The sequence below is a fragment of the Panthera leo genome, chromosome C1 (assembly GCF_018350215.1).
Source record: "Panthera leo isolate Ple1 chromosome C1, P.leo_Ple1_pat1.1, whole genome shotgun sequence".
NCBI classification, from domain to species: domain Eukaryota; kingdom Metazoa; phylum Chordata; class Mammalia; order Carnivora; family Felidae; genus Panthera; species Panthera leo.
The window spans coordinates 26661303-26682409 of NC_056686.1; the positions used below are offsets into that span (position 1 = coordinate 26661303).

Below are 21107 nucleotides of genomic sequence, written 5' to 3' on the forward strand. Positions count from 1 at the left end.
ATCAAACTAAAAAACTTCTACATAGAGAACGAAATGATCAACAAAGTGAAAAGGCAATCTACTGAATGCGAGAAGATATTTGCAATTCATGCATCTGATAAGGGAATATCCAAAATATAGGAAGAACTTATACAACTTAATATAAAAAAAATAACCCAATTAAAAAATGGGCAGAGAACTTGAATAAGCATTTTTCCAAAGAAGACATATAGATGGTCAACAGGTATATGAAAAGATGATCACATCACTAATCATCAGGGAAATGCAAATCAAAAACCACAATGATTCATCACCTCAAACCTGTCAGATTAGATATTATAAAAAAGACAAAAAAATGACAAGTGTTGGCATGGATATAGAAAAAAACCCTCATGCACTGCTAGTGAGAATGTATATTGGTGCAGCCACTGTAGAAAATAGTATGAAAACAGTATGGAGTTTCCTCAAAAAGTTAAAAATAGAATTCCCATATGATCCAGCAATTCAACTTCTAGGAATGCATCCAAAGAAAACCAAAACACCAAAGTGGAGAGATACATACACCCCTATGTTCACTGCAGCATTATTTACAATAGTCAAGATACGGAAGCAACCTAGGTATTCACTGATGGATGGATAAAGAAGTATGATGCACACACGCGCGCACGCGTGTGCGCACACACACACACACACACACACACACACTGGAATATAACTCAGCCATAAAAAAGAATGAAATTTGCAACAACATAGATGGACTCAGAGTGTATTATGTGCACTGAAATAAGTCAAACGCAAAAAGACAAACACCATATGATTTCACTTGTATGTGGAATCTAAAAAACAAAACAAATGAGCAAACAAAACAGAAACAGATTCCTAGATAGAATTTCTGGTTATCAGAGAAAGGGAGAGATTTGGGGGAGGGGGGGAGGGGGAAGGAGGGACAGGCAAAACAGGTGAAGGGGATTAGGAGGTACAAACTTCCAGTTATAAGAAAAATAAACCATGGGGATGTAATGTACAACACAAGGAACAAAATCAATAAAAATGTAATAACTTTGTATGGTGACAGATGGTAACTACAACTTACTGTGGGAATCATTTTACAATGTATAAAAATATCAAATCACTGATGTACTGATGTACTCCTGAAACTAATAGGATACTGTATGTCAATTATACTTCAATTTAAGAAAAAAAACATAAGTTTTAAAAGAAAAAGAAAAAAAAAGATAGACTAAAACTAAGCAAGTAAGCCCAATCTAACAATGGTTAATTCTCAATGGTGAGAATACAGTAGAGCAGGAGTTAGCAAAGTTTGGAGTGGACCAAGCCCAGCCTACCACCTGGTTTTGTAAATAAAATTTTATTGGAATGCAGCCACTTACTCATTTATGGATTGTCTATGGTTACTTCTGCACAACAGCAGAGATGAGGAGTTGCAACAGTCTGTATGGCAAGTTTAGTCAAAACATTACTACCTAGAAAGTCTGCTGACTTGTGCACATTTTTTTTAAGTTTATCTTGAGAGAGTGTGTGACAGCACGGATGGGGTGAGAGAGAAAGAGAGAGAGAGAATCCCAAGCAAGGCCCACACTGTCAGCATGGAGGCTGATGCAAGGCTCAACCCATGACGCATGGGATCATGACCTGAGCCGAAATCAAGAGCTGGACGCTCAATTGACTGAGCCACACAGGAGCCCTGACTTGTGCAGATTTTCTTCTTTGTCCTTTTCTATATCTCACCTTCCCCTAAAATTTAAGACTATTTAAATAACTTGAAGGAGTCAAACTAAAGTCTGAGAGAAACAAAGAAAAGATTCTAAAACTTTCAGTTTTTTTAAATTTTAAGAGTACTACATATACTTTGTATTGACTAAACTGAAAACATTAATCAGAGCTATTCTATAACACAGTTTAAATGACTGGTGAATTATAGAGGTACTCCACATAGAGAAAAAATACATAGGGCAGTCCTATTTAAATGAGGGATGTATTCTTGAAAACGCAGAATAATTCAAAACTAACTGTCCCATATATAGAAAAAGGATGCATTCTCAGGATACATAAATTTGCAACCAATATAGAATATTTTTATAATATATACTAATAACATTAGTATAAAACCTAGTCTATTAATACCCTTATTAATTATACAGTTATGTGCTTAAGAAGAGAATTATTCATTCTGTTATAGCAATTTATTAATCATGTAATTTTAAAATATAACTTAATGTATAATATACAATATACAAATATAAGTACAAAGTTAACTTAATGATATTGCATTAACTACTGAGTATCCTGCCTGAAAATAATTGAGTAAAAGTTATCATTATCATCTTCTAACAACACAAGTAAAGGGAGAGTTAAAAGGTATCAAATTAGGACAAGCTATCTCGCCACAGCATGGGGAAGGCTGGTCTGAGTCCCTGGAAGATTTCTACTAAAGAATGAATCTGATGTGGCTGGTTTTTGCTCTCATTTTCTTTGCCTCTGGGGATTTCTTGATATGCAGACACACTGTCCATCTTTCACCTTGCCACCATGAAACAGCAATCCACATTTGGATCACTTTCTTTAATAATAGCAATTGTTGCTGGAATATGGTCAAAAGCATATGCCAGTTACTTCGCTGCGGGCTGCTGTGCTGAAGGCCCAGTAAGTGCCGGGACCCTCTTCCAGCTGCCTTTGTTTTTCTAATTCTAGCAAGTCTTCCTGTATTACTCCATGGAGAACCACCCAAGCGAAATTTCAACATCCCCTTCACCAACCTTGCACAAATTCACCTTCTTTGTCACTTTCGCAGATTGTTTATCAGGTGTGAGGCTGTCGTCTTTCAAGATAAAGCCTCTTTAGATTATGGTAAAGCTGAAATGTTTTGATAGCTTCGGTTAGCAGCTATAGCTTGCCTGCTCATTTTTATACTCTTAAAACTTTGGTAGGCTTTAAAATTAGAAGGCCAGCCATGACTTGTAGTGAACTTTTTTGTCTCACTTTCAACTCCTTTCAAATCATTAAAATTACTTCAGGCCTTAGCACAGGCAATGGCTTGAACTTAGGGGGGCATTACAGCAGCACTGATCTTGCAGCTGCGTTGCCAGGACTTTTTCCATTTACTCCATTATTCTTGCCTGGTTATAAGATTGTGTGTGTGTGTGTGTGTGTGTGAGAGAGAGAGAGAGAGAGAGAGAGAGAGAGAGTGTGTGTGTGAACTAAACGATGTATCTTCTTTGATGCTGCTTTTGTTTTTTTGAGCATTATCTCAATATTCTGCAGGCTGCACTGTCCTAAATGAACAGCATGGGGATCACATCCTGGTCTGGCCTTTATCACAGAGTTTTATCACATCTAACTTCTGTTCCAAAGATACTGAATTTGGGGTACAGTTTTTTAGCACTAGCACCACTACTTAATGAACTTGAATGACACTGTTATATGACATACAAAAATATCTTTAATTATACCAAAAGCAAATGTTAAGACAGCTACCAAAAACAGTCACCAAAAACATTAACCCAAGATCCAATACATTAGGTTCATGTGATATTGATAAAAGATGATGGGAATTTTGTTTCCTGCTAACACAAGATATAGGAAAATAATGAGGTAATTTGCAATCCTTTCAACTAGTCAGATTTGAAATTATGTGTTTCCTCAAAATATTTTTTTTTAATTTTAAAAAGTTTCACAATACTTCAAATTGGAAACATAAAGTGGGAACTTAAATGTATTTTTACTTTGCACTATTTTCAGCTTCACATAATTTGAAGATGCATAAAATAACACTACACTGAACTTTTTTTTTTTTTTTTTAATTTTTTTCAATGTTTTTTATTTATTTTTGGGACAGAGAGAGACAGAGCATGAAAGGGGGGGGGGCAGAGAGAGAGGGAGACACAGAATCGGAAACAGGCTCCAGGCTCTGAGCCATCAGCCCAGAGCCCGACGCGGGGCTCGAACTCACGGACCGCGAGATCGTGACCTGGCTGAAGTCGGAGGCTTAACCGACTGCGCCACCCAGGCGCCCCATACACTGAACTTTTTCAAGAGACTTTCCAGTCTAAAAGAAAAATACTTGAATGTAGTAAAAGAGAAAAATAAGCAGCCAGATGGAATTAACAAGAATTTAAAGAAATTAAGGAGCCAGGGAGCCCAGGTGGCTCAGTTCGTTGAGCGTCTGACTCTTGATTTCGGCTCAGGTCATGATCCCAGGCTCATGGGATCAAGCCCTGCACTGGGCTCTGCGCTGGGTGTGGAGCCTCCTTAACATTCTTTCCCTCTCTCCTTCTGCCCTCTCCCCTGCTCCTGCTCTTTCTCTCTCACTTTTAAATTTTAAAAAATTTTAAAAAAAAGAAAGAAAGAAATTCAGGAGCCAGAACACAACAAAATAAATCAGAAATGCATTCTTATTAATGTAACTTTAAGATTCCGAAACAAAATCAGTGCATAATGCTCTACTTTTTTTTGAAGACTAAGCGAAATGCATTCAGATACATATTAGAATGCTACATCCAAAATGAAAGTAAACCCAAGTGGCATTATGAGGAAAAATATTAACGATAAAACTTACATCTTCAATGACTTTTTGTGTTGCCTCTTTACTAACTGCACCTGTTATAAATGAACACACACATTATTATCCCCAAAATATACAGATGTAAACACTGAGACCAACAAGTTATTTTCCTCTCACTAAGGTGGGCCAGAGTCTAGTCCAGAATTTCTCAAAGAATGGTCCAAGAAAAGTGGGCATCAATATCACCTGGGATGCCTGAGAAAGGTAAGGATTCTTGGGCCCCAATTTCATCCTACTACAGTAGAATCTCCGGTGATAAAGGCAACTATATTAAAATCACTTAGGTTTAAAAGAATAATAATAAATTGTACACGCCTCTTCCTTCCCTATCCATGCCAATCTGCCTGCTACCCACTTCCCTCTGAGAAAAAGGGGCATGTTTCCTCACAGAAATAGAAAAGTAAATATTACTAACAAGAGCTACTTAGACAACACACTTAACTCTATAGTCTAATTAAATGCCTTTACATCAAGTCATACCTTTTAAAACACTATTAGTGTTCCCTGTGGGCTGGGCAGGAGGTATTTTTGCCAATGACACCACACTGGTTATAACTGGTGTTGTATTTTTCCTTGTAGAAGGGAGCTCCATTGAAGTAGTTTGCGCCTTATAAATATTTACTGATTAAAACAAAAAGGTAAGACCTAGTATAAACAAAAGGGTTACACACACACACACACACACACACACATACAAAACCCTGTTCGACAACTAAGTTTCCAAGAAACAGTGCAAATATCTAACTCTCTATAATGTAACTCTATAAAAAGAGTGATTCTGGTCAGATTAACATTCATTAGGACTTAAAAACAGCCTGATTTTCTAAAATTATAAACTTCAAATGCTATTTAAAAATATAGGTATTAGCTTTAGAATTAACTGGCCTTTCCTATTAGTGAATATTAAAACTCCTCCACCTAAGCTTGCTTCAAATAAAAATTTAACATGACAGTTTTTATAAAGAAGTTGGTGAGTTTGCTACCCATCCGCTGGTTTGTCAACACATATTATAAAATAAAAATTCTACCACTGACCTGACTGGTCTTAGGGAATGGATGATGACATAAAAGATTGGCACATGGCATATGTGATTAAGATGATGATCAATAAAATTGCAAAGGTAGACAAGGGCCAGACTGTAAGGACAAAGCACATGGATTCTGTCAATTCAACAGCACTCCAGGCTTTGATCAGACAGCATAATATCAAATGTTTTTACCCTAATTCAGAGAAGTACTACTTCAGGGAGCTACTTTAAGAACATGCCACACATGTAACTATTCATCTGGATATTTTGACCATATTAGCTTTCCTACTTGCAAAATTATTTCATTCTTAGCCAAAAACATTTTTGCTACCTATGAAGAACTGGTCTACTTTATTTTTTCTGATATAATTAATGTGTTGGTTCTTTTTTCCTTGGCTACAATCAAACTCTTGATCAAATCTTACACCAGTCATAGCAACTGTATTAACATACTTCTATTCTCTCCTTCTGTTTGCCCTGATTTTCTATTTTTTTCTAGTTTATTAACTGAATAACATATGCCCCTTAGTGGAAATTATTTATGTACAGATAACATCAACCAAAAGCAATCAAATCTAATTTTCCTATAAAATACATTTATTGATTCCTTGGTGTGTTTGATTATGATAGCAAAAAGCATCAGGATTGATTTTCCCTGAAGGGCAATTTTTAAGAATTCTTACAAGAAGGACATCTGGGTGGCTCAGTCATTTAAGCATCCGACTTTGGCTCAGGTCAAAATCTCATGGTTTGTGGGTTTGAGCCCTGTATCAGGCTCTGTGCTGACAGCTCGGAGACTGGAGCCTGCTTCGGATTCTGTGTCTCCCTCTCTCTCTGCCCCTCCCCTGCTCATGCTCTGTCTCTCTCAAAAATAAATAAGCATTAAAAAAATTTTTTTTTTAATTCTTACAGGAAAATTTAAGGACATCCAGGCGATTTGAATTCAATAAAATTTTGATGCTACTTACAACTGTGTGTACTAACAGTATATCCTAGCACTGACATAAAGATCCCATTAGCCAAGTTTAATTTTTACCTTTATTTTGTGAAAGAGGGTCATTCATAATTTGTCGATGACAAAACTCCAAGACACAAAATAAGTTACAGAAATGTTTGATGTTTCCTCGCCATTTTATGGACTCACTTAGCTTACCCTGTCGTTTACAGCCATCACACTTGGCCATCTGAGAAAAAAATGTAAGACAGGATAGGCTTAAAACCATAAAATAATGAAAAGATAACATTAATCATAAAACCAGAAGGCACTATGAAAACAGGATATGTAAATCAGGTGAAATCACAAAATGTAAGGTTCCTACCTTAAAATATTCTGGTTAAAAATGCATATACTTGGGGCGCCTGGGTGGCTCAGTTGGAAAAGTGTCCACGGTTCATGAGATGGAGCCCTGAGTTGGGCTCCTTGCTGACAGTGCAAAGCCTGCTTGGGATTGTCTCTCTCCTTCTCCCCCTGCCCCACCCCTGCTCTTGTGCACACTCTCTCTCAAAATAAATAAATAAATATTAAAATATATATTTATTTGCTTTACATACATATGTCCATCTACAGAATATAAAAACTGATCTCCCATTTTCAAAATTACTGATGAAGGAATCTAAAGATAGGCTCTATTTTTAAAAGGTTAAGCAGTGACATCATGTAGTAGAAAGAATATGCACTTTGGAGTTGTAAAGACATTGATTCATTCAACAACTATTTAATTAGGTACTCTTTGTCTTGAGCACTGAGATAGGCGCCATATAATTATGATAAAGACATACCTCCCAAACAAAAATATTGTATTTTAGCGGGTAGGGAGACAAACAGATGATTTCACTGGCGTGTTATAGGTGCTATCCAGCTATCACCTACCAGCTTCTTGAAGAATACACTACTGAACCTCCCTGGATCTTATTCCTTTTCCTTATTTATAAGCTGGTAATAACACACCTACCTCTAAGGATTATAGTGAGGATTAAATGCAATAACACTTATGAAGCACTGGACCTGTATTAGTGGTTCAATTAATTGTAGCTTTCATTGTTAGCCTTCCAAAAAAATAATTTTTTAAAAAATAAGTGGGTAAGGAGGTCAGTCACAGTCATTTGACCTATGAAGCAAGAACAAGGTCTGACTTCAAATTCATCAGAGTAACCTTCTGAATGAGACAGCCACTTAAAGGCAACATAACTATAAAGGCAACTTAAAGGCAACTTGAAAGAACTCAGTGATAAATAAGGTTCGTGTGCCTCAAGAGAAAGCAAAAGATAAAAATAAAAGGAATATACCCTCTAACAACAACAAAGCCTCCAGAAATCATATGCTCTTTACCACCAAAATTTCATGTTTATATTCAACTGAATTTTGCTTTGGGAGCCCATAATTTATTTTACCCAGTTCTAAACACTAAATTTTACTTCACATGATCTGAACGTATTTAAGAAAATAATTTGTACTAACTTCAGAAAACCAAAAAGGTGTATTACATTTACCTGATAAAACAAAACTGTAAATTTGGACATGCAATCTTCACAACAGAACTCTTCTAGCTTTCCTTCCAATCGATTTTCTACCAAATTAGGGGATGTCTGTGAGCAGTAACTGCACATCTTACAGTAATTCCCCCAGCGCTCTCCAAAGTCACGGGCAGAGAGGAATTTGCAAACTGAGAACCAGAAGGGTTGAAAGGAAGAAACATCAAACTTACATTAACTTGAAGGAGGTAAAGTGAGTTTCCACAGTCTCAGACACCAACTAAGCTAGTTTCTTGCTTGCTTCTTAAGCCAAGAAGCAGTAATTGCTTAAGTATCCTCTTTACAAGTGGGTGCAAGAACAGGAAGATCTCTCAAGTCACTGATAAACTTATGAAGAGATTTTTTACACTCTAACCTAATACCATTGACCCAATTACCTTTCAAAAGTTTTTTTTTTTAGTTTTAAGCCATTTATTTAGATGACTGTAATTTTAAAAATCACTACAATTTGGCAAATCATAATCACAAATATAATATTTAAATTTGTCTCAAGTTTTTCTTTGAGATTATAATATTTAAAAAGACTTTAAAGTGAAGTAAGCATGAAAAATAAAATAAAGTATAAACTCAAGAAAGAAAAAACCTCAAATTATACCTCATAAAATAAAATTACTTGAAAATTAATTGTAGAATAGCCCAACTCAGCATGAACTACTTTGTACCAACCACGAGCTCTGTGGACAAAGCTGAACCGCTTGCTTTCTTTACCTTCACTACAGAATGGCTTATCAACCCCTGAGAATCGGACAGTCTCCTTTATAATTTTCTGCAGTTTACAGTAATCACACATTGCCATAACTTTATTTTTCTTTTTGTATTCATCAGAACAAGTCTTGCCACAAAAAAGAAACATTCTACCCTGCAGAGATTAAAAAAAAAAAAAAAAAGTCATTAAGACCTAATTAACAGTTGCTTTATCTTTAAGAAATCATTCTCATTTCAAAGCAAATGAAGTGACTGTCAAAGATGAAAAGATAAATGCTGCTAATGGATATGTTTACAATTCAATCCCTTTCATAATTTCTCTTTACCTTGTAGAACAGAAGTTCTGGTTTTGTGGCAAACAGATGGTTACAGTGCTGACACTTGAGTTTAACAAGTGTCCGGGTTAAAGCAACTTGCTGGGATGGGGCCGCAAGAGGCCGGAAACTGGCTGCAGGAGAGCCACTGATGGAGGCAGGGGAACCAGCAGAGGTGTTACCTCCTCCAGCTGATACTGATGACCCAGCCGGTGGGCTTACAACCACTTGACCCTGAGACAGGGACACCGCTGAAGAGTTTGTTCCTTTTGGCTTGTTAAATACATTCTGAACGAACACAAATAAGGCAAAGATTTTAGCAACTGAGAAACAACTCGGTAATTTTCATTTTCTCATTTTAATAAACTACTACCTGTAACATTTTATAAATATTTTTTAACATTTTATAAAGTAGTTCACAGAAAGAGTTTAAATGGCATACTTCCAGAATATTAGGACTGAGAAATGCAACATAAAAAGGTTTAAGAACTTGAATTCAGGCTTTCCAAACACCTCTAATATAGAGCTCTAATAAACTAGAGCAGGCCCCTTCTTTTCCCCCAAAATACCCCTCCATCTGCACTCCCATCACCACCCAGCCTCTGATGGCTATTAAGAGTACAGTGGAGGGGCGCCTGGGTGGCTCAGTCAGTTGAGCGTCCGACTTCGGCTCAGGTCATGATCTTGCAGTCTGTGAGTTCGGGCCCCACGTCGGGCTCTGTACTGACAGCTCAGAGCCTGGAGCCTGCCTTGGATTCTATGGCTCCCCCTCTCTCTCTACCCCTACCCCGCTCATGCTCTCTCTGTCAAAAATAAATAAACATTAAAAAAAAAAAAAAAAAAAAAGAGTACAGTGACCACCAGTAGTCCCTTTCTTCCTGGTGCCAGGGACATTGCATCAGGCACCTTGCCACCCCAGGGGATCACTAAACTCTACCTTCTCTGTGTATCTCTCAGAGAGTGAGGAGCAAATGGGACAAGAAAACGGAGGCTTATGATTCCATGCCAGGAGTCAATACGTATCTGGCCCATGATGAGAGGGACACATGAGCACATCACCGTGCCACCTACCTGAACCTTATCTTAGCTTCCATCCTTTTGAAAAGGATAGCGCCAAGGGCAAAAGTAGGAGGGAAGGGCAGTTTAGGTAAGGACCTTGAATTTAGGAAGAGGGCACTGAGGCTCAATACCTGGCTTAGACATTTTGCAGAAATGACTTCTGGGACCAGAGTTGAACAGAATTTTTTTCTTTCTAACTTGAATTTACTCTTTTGTAAATATGGACCTTCAGCAGTTCACATATTGCCATTCCCCAATGCCTAAGAGCACTTAGGGGTAAAATACTACCTCAGATCATACCTGGAAAGCCACCACACAACTGGAGCTGCAGAAGCTATAGATAGTTCCATTGGACATGGCTAGGTGATACTGAGGGATTGCTGAGGTTTTACAACTATGACATGAAACCTGGACACCTTGGCAACAACAACAAAAAAAAACCAATGAATAAGCTACATAGATGAACACATGATCCAAAAGGGTATTAGGGGGATTAAAAAATATTCAGTAATATACAAAACCAAAATCAAGCAACCTTACAATAATCTGTAAAGCTAACTCTAACTAATCTCAGTTAAATTTCACTTACACAAAAACTAACTTGGAACTTACAAGTGTGGTTTTTATTTCTTTCTTTTCACATATGGAACTACAAAATAAATGCCTCAACCAAACCAGTGAAAAACTATTTTCACTTACAAATCAGTTCTTTGAAACTAAACTTTGGGTCTTTATTTAACCACACAGATAAATTCAACTTGTAACAAAATGAAACAAAAGCAGCTACATTGTTCTTTAATAGTTACTAAATCTATAAATTTATCAAATGTAAACATTACCTGAAGAAATAACTGTCTTAACTCTATAAGCAGATAAGCAATTAATAGAGCAGAAAAGTTCGGTTTTTCCTGAGTCATTGGTAGTCTCAATCATTTCTGCTGAAGGCCTCAATGATTTCCCCAAGGCATATGGAGGAGTTTGGGCTGAATTCTACCAAGAAAATAAAATAACATTTAGATACCTAGCACAAACACACACGTTGTTTAAGAAAAGAAAAAAGAAAAACTAACTATAAAGATTGCCTTTGATTGAAATATCTGAGCTCAGAGGACTATGAGGCCACTCTAACTATAGATTTTTCGGGAAGTTGGGATGTGAGAAAAATAAGTTCTTTCAGACAATAATGAAATGTAAACTGAAGAAAATGAGTAACTACACTCACATACATTAACAACAAAACACATTAAAGGTAATGAATTTGGTATTTGTTATACACTTTTCTCATTAAAAATAATCTAAGATGAACAGGTAATCCATGAACCAAAGGGCCATCCTCAATAGTCTTGGACATCAATCTATAAGACTGTCTACCACCTTTAAGGTTACATAATCAATAAGACTCTTTAGCAGGAGGAAACAGAAATGATGCTTAATGTAAATTAGGAGATCTTACAGAACTACCTGTTTTTTAAGCTGAGTTTTACACTAAAATGTATCTGTAACTTTACTCATATTTTAAGAAACAATAATTACGATGGCTACCATTTATACAAATTACCAATATTATTACTTAATTCAGTGCTTACCAGGAGCCAGGCCCTATACTAAATACTCTGTATTTAACTTATATATACTGTATCATGGAATCCTTCAAACAACATATTGAAATACTTTTAAAAATTATATTAACAAGAAGTTTAAATTAATTTTAATTCGGGGCGCCTGGGTGGCTCAGTCGGTTAAGCGGCTGACTTCGGCTCAGGTCATGATCTCGCAGTCCGTGAGTTCGAGCCCCGCGTCGGGCTCTGTGCTGACAGCTCAGAGCCTGGAGCCTGTTTCGGATTCTGTGTCTCCCTCTCTCTCTGCCCCTCCCCTGTTCATGCTCTATCTCTCTCTGTCTCAAAAATAAATAAATGTTAAAAAAAAAAAATTTATAAAAAAATTAATTAATTAATTAATTAATTTTAATTCAATTAACAAATAAACAGAAAAGTGGGAGATTAAACATTTCATCTCGCTCCAAAGATCCAGGCTAACCATTACACTATACTGTCATTGACACAACATAGTCTCTCAACAAGAAATTATATGGGGAATTAAACAGTAGGAAAATACAAATTGTTGGGACTGCAAGCTGGTGCAGCCACTCTGGAAAACAGGATGGAGGTTCCTCAAAAAACTAAAAATAGAACTACCCTACGACCCAGCAATTGCACTACTAGGCATTTATCCACGGGACACAGGTGTGCTGTTTCTGAGGGACACATGCACCCCAATGTTTATAGCAGCACTATCGACAATAGCCAAAGTATGGAAAGAGCCTAAATGTCCATCAATGGATGAATGGATAAAGAAGATGTGATTGATATATATATATATATATCAATATATATATAGATCAATATCAATATATATATAGATATATATATATATATATATATATCTATCTCACACACAATGGAGTATAACTCGGCAATCAAAAAGAATGAAATCTTGCCATTTGCAACTACGTGGCTGGAACCGGAGGGTATTATGCTAAGTGAAATTAGCCAGTCAGAGAAGACAAATATCATATGACTTCACTCATGAAGACTTTAAGAGACAAAACAGATGAACATAAGGAAAGGGAAACAAAATAATATAAAAACAGGGAGGGGGACAAAGCCTAAGAGACTCATAAATATAAAGAACACACAGAGGGTACTGGAGGGGTTGTGGGAAGGGGGATGGGCTAAATGGGTAAGGGGCATTAAGGAATCTACTCCTGAAATCACTGTTGCACTATATGCTAATTTGGATGTAAATTTTTAAAAATTAAATTTATTAAATTTATTAAATTAATAAATAAATAAAAATCTTTGCCAAAAAAGAAAAGAAAATATAAATTGTGAAGTTTCACTATATAATCTTCCTGGGGAAAGAGGAATATCACTTATACAGTTGACAGAGTATAATACCAGCAACAAAATTAGAAACAACAGATTTTTGGATCACATATATAAAAAAAACACGGATTTTATTCTTGTGAAAACAGTAACCAAAATGCCAAAAGTGGTAACTCCTTGAAAAGGGATACTTCTCACAGATCAATGTCCAACACCAACTACTTGGAAGAATTAAAAATAAATCAAACTTGCTAACTGAAAAAATTTAATCATTTATGCTTTTTTAGAAAAATAACTTTTTAAAGACTTCATTCAGTAATAATTAACATAAATATCTATTTAGTAACCAAATGAATCTATTATTCATTACAACAAATAAAAATTAGGTAAAGTAGTCGAATAAAGCATGTTGCCAAAATAATTACAATTCATCCCAAAACACATTTAAAAAAAAATATTTTCTAGGGGTGCCTGGGTGGCTCGGTTGGTTGAGCGTCCAACTCTTGGTTTCCGCTCAGGGCATGATCTCATGGTTCATGGGATGATCAAGCTCCACATGGGGCTATGCACTGACAGTGCAGAGCCTGCTTAGGACTCTCTCTCTCTCTCTCTCTCTCTCTCTCTCTCTCCCTGTCTCTCTTCCCCTCCCTGGCTCTCTCTCTCTCTCAAAATAAATAAACATTAAAAAAAATTTTTTTTAAATACGTATTGTTTTTTCCTAAAAGGAAAAAGAGGAAGATATGCTTTAGATCTACTGATTTTTAATATCTTATGCCTGTTGGCCACAGTTTATTTAAAATAATATGGAGCTTTCTCCACTTACCAATATATCATAAAACATTTCTGACTCACAGAAAATCATGAAAGTACATTAGTGTATCATTTCACTATAGTCAACACACCACCAGGACCTATCCCATTTTTCTGCAGGGGAAATCATACCCCAAAACCAATTGATGGGAAGAGCCCACTCGTTTATTTTAACCTCATCCCTGCACAGCCATCCTGGAAGGAGTGACGGACGGGCCTTTATACCTGCTTATATGCTGTGACGCTTGTTGAACTAAACACCTTCTGGGACCGGCAAGGTCCAGAGCTGCTGTAGCAGTAGCCCCCACAGTTCTCACAACAGTTCATGGTGAGGTTGTTGGCGGAGTGAAATTTTGAGAAACAGGCATCACTACAAAGACCATGTACCACATTTTGATATTTAACTTCAAATCGGATCTAGGAAATAAAACACACACACACATCCAAAATAAGTAAAGCCAATTAAAAATCTCTGATCTCTGGTCATGGCAGGTTTGCTGAAGAAGACCACCAGCCTTGTGGGATTGGCTGTCAGAGTCCACACAAGAGGCTAGGAATATTGTACACAAAGATTCTTGATGTTCTTGGGGCGCGTGGGTGGCTCAGTCGGTTGAGCACCCGACTTCGGCTCAAGTCACGATCTCGCAGTCCGTGAGTTCGGGCCCCGCGTCAGGCTCTGTGCTGACAGCTCAGCCTGGAGCCTGCTTCGGATTCTGTGTCTCCCTCTCTCTGTCTGCCCCTCCCCCACTCATGCATGCCCTCTCTCTCTCTTTCTCTCTCTCTCTGTCAAAAATAAACATCAAAAAAAATTAAAAAAAAAACATTCTTGATGTTCTTGAGCAAATGCCTAAAAATGCAGCATATAGAAAGTATACAGAACAGATTACAAATGAAAACTTGAGTATGGTTAAAGGGGAACCAGATGTTAAGAAATTAGAAGACCAACTGCAGGATGGCCAACTAGTAGAGGTGATTTTTCAGGCTGAAATGAACCAAGTCTGGCAAGAAAACTTTAGAGTGGAAACCATGGGAGCCTTTAATGGAAGAGCCTCCTGCCAACCAATGGAAATGGCCAATATAATCATCACTAAATGACTAGCGTGTTGATGGGAAACTGATATAATTAATATTCTGTAATATTAAAAATGTTTCCTTATTATTGATACCTTATAAACAAGAAAACTAATACAGAACATACTTAGAGTTGTTAAAACTGATGACTGTGGTAACAGGGATTGGTGAATCCATATTTGATATGTAAAGCATTCATGTAAATTATTTCAAAGATGGTTTTTTTGTTTTGTTTTTTTAACAGAGAGGTTGTGCAAATATCTGAAAGTTAATTGGAAAAATTCCTACAGATTTTTAATGCAGAGGCCATCACTGAAATGTGAAGTATTTTTAGTAGTGTCTTCAACACATCATTTAATGTTTTTTATCCTGAAAAAAATAGGAAAGGTACTTAATTATTATTATTGTGTAGATAAATTTATAAATCACTTAAGTGAAGTACTAAGAGTAAAAACCATCAAATTATAGTTGTACAGCTGAGGAAACTGATTTGGTATTTGAAAGAAAGACTTCTTATTTATAGTGGTAATTGTAAAAACATTTTTTTTGTCTCATTTAAAGAAGTTAGCTTTCTGTTGCTTAGCCTTTTGTTTTCTTGATCAACCAAAGTACATCAAGGTAGAGATAGAATTTATATAAAAGAAGAGATATAAAGAGTTCCTAAAGTTTATCGGACTTATGAATAGGCTTATATTCAGAACATCTTAGTCACACATGGGTTGTAACTTCAAAGTAGAATCACCAGGTGGTTTCCACTAAGTTTCCAATATGAGTGCAGTTGGGTATCAAACTGAAGATAAATGCTATCGCAGGAAAGAAACAGTTGGCATAAATTACTTTTAATGTGTCCTCACCCTTTCTTCCTAGACCCTATCATTTCTAAATACCTAAATTGGTATTTTTTAACTTCAAGACAGTACTCTTTTGTGTTTGTACGCATATGTGTGCGTTTTGCTATTCCTTGTGTTTTGCTATCCCTGACTCAATTCAGAATTTTTAGAATGAGAAAATTTTTTTCCCCAATATATTTCTCCCCTACAATGCTATAAATTGAATGGTAAATAAATATTAAATGAAAAAAAATCTCTGATCTCTGAGCAGAATCCCAGGAAAGGTACAATGTAACTTACATCAGCATTCTTCTGACACATGCTGCACTTGGTTGAAATGCTGTTAGTATATATGGTAACAACAGGCTTCTTCTTTAGCTCATAAGAAGAAAGGCATGATTGGCTGCAGAAATCTTTGCTAGAATTTTCAAAACGGGTCGTGATCACATCCTTTGGATTTAAAATGTCTCTAAAAATAAATAACAAAAGGCAAAATGAAATATGTTCTTCATAATTGTAATTTCTTCCTCTTTGTGAGCTAAAATAACTATGTTTACTAAGGGCAGCTATTGCATGCTAGAAAATGGCTGGCCAGGGATAAGACATCTGAAAACCTGGGCTTGATGATTAGTTCTGTTAGTTAGCTGAGTGACAATGAGTGAGGTAATTACTCTCTCAATTTCCTCATGTAGAAAATGGGTTTATGATACCTAATTTACAGATGTGTTGAGGGAAAATTATATTTAAAATATATTCAGCCAGATGTTCATGACAAAAGCCGTGAGGCTTCCAGCTCCAACCAAGTTTCATCCACTGGAGCCAATGGAAGAAGTGGCCATCCCTCAAGTCCTGACCACAAAACCCTTGTCCTCTTACTAGCCAGCAGCTGCTAAGAGTAGGAACAGCAGAGACAAAGAATGACATGTCTGTTTGTTTTTTAATTTAAATGCAAGATTTGGGAAACAGATGAACTACCAAAGATTAATATAAAAAATAAGCATGATATATAAAACTGAACTATAACTGAAGAGATCAAAGAAACAGAGGACAAAAGAACTATTAAGGTTTGGTAGCAGAGGACAGATGGAAATAAGAATAAGACAGAAAGAACACAAATAACTGAGTCATTCTGTAAGATTCCTCAAGTTATTTTGTAAGAGCCCATTGATGCAATACGCACTAACGGTAAAAACAAAGCTGAGTATTGCCATTTTCTGACAAGTATAAAAAAACTAAAGGAAATGGTCAGTAATCAGAAGCACTAGTATAAGCCACGAAGAATATAATGGCAATAATATTATATACAGTAATGTGTACTGAGTAATTGCTATGTACCAGACATCATTCTCTTTACTCAAATTATCCAACTTAATCTTCACAAAAATTCTGTGAGATAAGTATTATTATAATTGCCATTTTACAGATGAGGAGACCAAATCGGAAAGGTTAAATAACTTGTCAAAGTCACAAGCTGGTAAGCAATGAAGCCAGAATACAAATTCTAGGCAGTCTGATTCTACATTCAGTGGTTCATCATTCCACTCTTCTGCCTCCCATCCTGTGCCTTTATTATACAAAACTGTTTCACAGTAAACTATTTACGAATAACAATAACAACAAAGTACTTTAATTTTCTAAAACTCACCTAACCTTAAAAATAGGACAGTGAATCTTGGAAACCAAGTGGATATGCTTACACACGGATGAAGTTATTAATTTTGAATAGTGATTTTTCTACTAAAAACAAAGCAATAAAGAATGTTATTTAATAATGTGAATCTGCCAGTGGTATAATATACATATATGTAAACCAAAGTGAATGACTTTTTAATGGAAATCTGTGCACATGAATATAAATGCATTCTAAACCTTATGCATCCAAATGAATCTTACACCTTAACTTTAATCTTAGAAAAACCATACATCTTCCAAAAAACATGGCTCCAACATTCTTCTACTTTATCCTTTATTTACAATAACTCTAAGAACAACTTTTCAAAGTTATAGTCAAATATCATGCTTAACAGTATGACTCAGTTTAATCGTCTACGGTAGTCAACTGATAAGGCATCAAGCAACTTCTGACAATTTGTAAAAATCAAACCCATGGTTTAAAGATAGATTTGTCACCTATCTTGGTCTAAAGGAAAGTTTCATAGGCTCTGAACGTAATGCCAAATCAAGAGAGCAAAAAAATTTTTGAAAAGGAGCAGTGCTGTGGTAGAACATCTCTGACAAGAGTAACTATTTTAAAAAAATATGCATTTAGATGTATAACTTGTGCTGTGTTCTTTAAAATTTAGTTCACTTTATTTTGATATTTGATATGTTGAAACAGAGTATCTAAAAACAGAAAACTAAACTTACCCTTCTAGATCAGTTTCATGAGAATGCTATAGAAGAGTTTAAGTAAGGTATTAGAATGGCATTTTAGAACAAAACTAAATTTGAATATTTATGTAAAATATTTTTAAATTCCTCTGTCCTTTTAGTTGGAGATTTTCATTTTAACATGATCTACTGTTAGATACTTAAGGGCAACACCCCAAACAGATAAAGAAACTGTCGTAGATCTCCAAAGACAAAATAGGGGCCTAGAAATAATATGTTAAGATACATAATGTGCTAAGCCCTAGGCTAACATTGTCTCATTAAAATCTGAGGAAGTAGATACTATTTACCAATGAAGAAACTGAGGCTTAAAAAAAATTAAACATCTAGCCCCAACATCATATAGTTAGTAAGGGATAGAGCATGATCTACACCATAAGCTCTTAACTTTTTTCACTCTACATTAACACTTCGGACAACACAATACATTCTTAGAACTATGTTACCACGGGAAGAGGCAGAACATGCCAAATTTTTCAAACATACTAAGGTAGAGAAAGAAGTTTATGTGGCTTTGTTACTATTTCTTCCTCTCTCTGCATCTATGTGTGACTATAAAGCAATAACTTCAAAGAACTTTTTTTAAGAAATAAACACATTATTTTGTGGCCATTTAGAGATTTTTTTTTAATCTTCTAAAGAGTTAACTAACTTTTATATACTATTATAAGACCTATGTTATAATATGCTATATACTTCAATAACTTTCAAGATAATAAATAATTGTGAATGGCTGTTGTCTATAGTCACAGGATATATGAGCAGCCCTGCAATTCCCACAAATGGTTTGTTATTTCTTTCCACAGTAAAATTTAAACTTAAAGAGACAGAAAACTAGTTAAGATGATACTTTTAACACCAAGTCTCTTGTTTAACATTACAAAGAATTTGCAAATTTCTCAGCTAAAAAGCTATTTCCATAGAAACGTGCTCAAGAGATTTAAAGTAGCAAGAGCATATTTGAACTAAACTAGATACACGCTAAAAAAGTAAAGTAAAAAGGGATGTAATTAAGAATTTTATACTTTGAGCAGTTTGTGCAGGTTTTCCTGGGAGGAGTTGGTACGCAGACAGGTGAAGGATATCCAGTGATGCACCGCGTGGAGCAAAAGAGCTGAGTAGATCCTGTCTTATGATATGCAGTTTGCCCTTTATAAAGCATTTTTTTACAACCAGAACAAAAAACCTGAATAGCTACGGCTGGAGCCGAAGGAAGCAATACATTTGGGCCAGATGACGCAAGAGAAAACTGAAAGCCTGGAGTCAACTGTTGGGCTATAAATACAAAATAAGGGGGGAAAAACAGTTTTAGTATCAACACAAACACATATACATTCTCCATTTTTTAAGACAAATTCTCAGTCTCCAAATCCAATTAAACACTCTAAAACAGGGAGTTTCAAACTTTTTTTTTTTTTTTGGGGGGGGGGGGGGGGTGTGGGTTCAAACTTTTTTATAACCCATAGTAACAACTATATTTTACATTATAACCCAGGAGACACATACATACATTTCTGTGTATGTTTATATGTGTAAAATTTAATAACTGAAACAGTTTTGCAAAATAATGTTTCCTTACTACATGCATCACATTCTAATACAATCTTATTCTATTCTCTCTCCCTCCCCCCCCCCACATACATACATGTATGTGTGTATGTGTGTGTGTGGGGGGGTGTGTATATATATATATATATATATATATATATATATATATATATGTATGTATTTTTTTTTTAAGATTTTAAGTAATCTCTACACCCAATGTGGGGCTTGAACTCATAACCCTGAGATCAAGAGCCGCATGGTCTACTGACTGAGACAGCCAGGTACCCCTCAATTCCACTTTTTAAAATGCTAGTCAACACCACCTACCCAGTTTAAAAAGTACTGCTTTATCTTAAGGAAAAAAAGACTTCCATGAGGACGTGCTCTCCCTCAGTTCTACTAGTTAGAATATAACAATATTAATCATAATTAACTTACTTGGTCCTATTTCTTTCCTTTTTTTTCCTTTTTTAGATTTTATTTTTAAGTAATCTCTACACCCATTGTGGGACTCGAACTTACAACCCTGAGATCAAGAGTTCCATGCTCTACTGACTGAGTCAGCCAGGTGCCCCATATTCAGTTCTATTTCTTACCAAGAGGACTGTCACTGACTGAAAACACAGCACTAATTTTCAGTTCACTTTCTTGAGTTTTTGGCTTTGGGGCATGTCCATACTCCTTAAAGAAAAAGAAAAGAGAGAAATGAGTACAGTGTTAGTATTTAAATAAACTAGAAATTCAAGAAAAAAATAAGTCTGTCATATCTCTTCTACATTCTAATCATAATCACCTTCACAAATACCTCAAAAATCAAAATTTACAAGTTGTTAGAACAGATTTAAGCTTTACAAAAAGGACCTTTCAGAATCGGAAAATCTTTCATGACAGTTATTACTACTTTTCAAATGTAATATATAGGAGTCATATACAGCTACTTCAATGTTCAGCACTACCCTTACTTTAGTCTGTGTTTATAAGAAAATGATAAATAACATTAAATCTGAATGATGTAGAGTTTGGATCCAATTACAGATCTACAAACTGTCATATCTGTTAATGGCATAAAGACACAATGCAATCTGTTTGTTATACATAACATCATCACAGCTTAAATCAGATTTATTCTAATTATGTATTCTTTAAAATGCTTTAAGATGAAATATCATAAAACAAAGTTTTATTTTTTTACAAGACAAAATTCTAAAAATACATATATCAATTTTAAAAAAGATTTCTTTATTGAGATCACAACCATCCTACATTATGTTGTTGTAAAAACAGCCTTACATATTTCAAAATAAAAACTTAAGGGGCACCTGGGTGGCTCAGTCAGATAAACGTCCGACTTCAGCTCAGGTCACAATCTCACA

General features: G+C 35.6%; 1 protein-coding gene and 1 pseudogene across 5 annotated transcripts in view; one reads left to right on the plus strand and one right to left on the minus strand.

Annotated features, from left to right (window-relative positions):
- The window catches only part of ZMYM6 (zinc finger MYM-type containing 6), a 42814-nt gene that overhangs the window by 12436 nt on the left and 9271 nt on the right, over positions 1-21107 (minus strand). For all 5 annotated transcript variants that reach the window (XM_042951537.1, XM_042951539.1, XM_042951538.1 and 2 more), the window contains 12 exons: positions 20331-20415; positions 19212-19461; positions 16096-16264; positions 14120-14311; positions 11039-11189; positions 10500-10615; positions 9153-9428; positions 8830-8980; positions 8080-8252; positions 6626-6773; positions 5042-5182; positions 4556-4596 (listed from right to left, as the gene is read on the minus strand). In XM_042951537.1, the coding sequence (XP_042807471.1) occupies positions 4556-4596; positions 5042-5182; positions 6626-6773; positions 8080-8252; positions 8830-8980; positions 9153-9428; positions 10500-10615; positions 11039-11189; positions 14120-14311; positions 16096-16264; positions 19212-19461; positions 20331-20415 (1893 nt within the window). The remainder of the gene's footprint in view (positions 1-4555; positions 4597-5041; positions 5183-6625; positions 6774-8079; positions 8253-8829; positions 8981-9152; positions 9429-10499; positions 10616-11038; positions 11190-14119; positions 14312-16095; positions 16265-19211; positions 19462-20330; positions 20416-21107) is intronic.
- LOC122227195 lies at positions 14380-14975 on the plus strand (annotated as a pseudogene).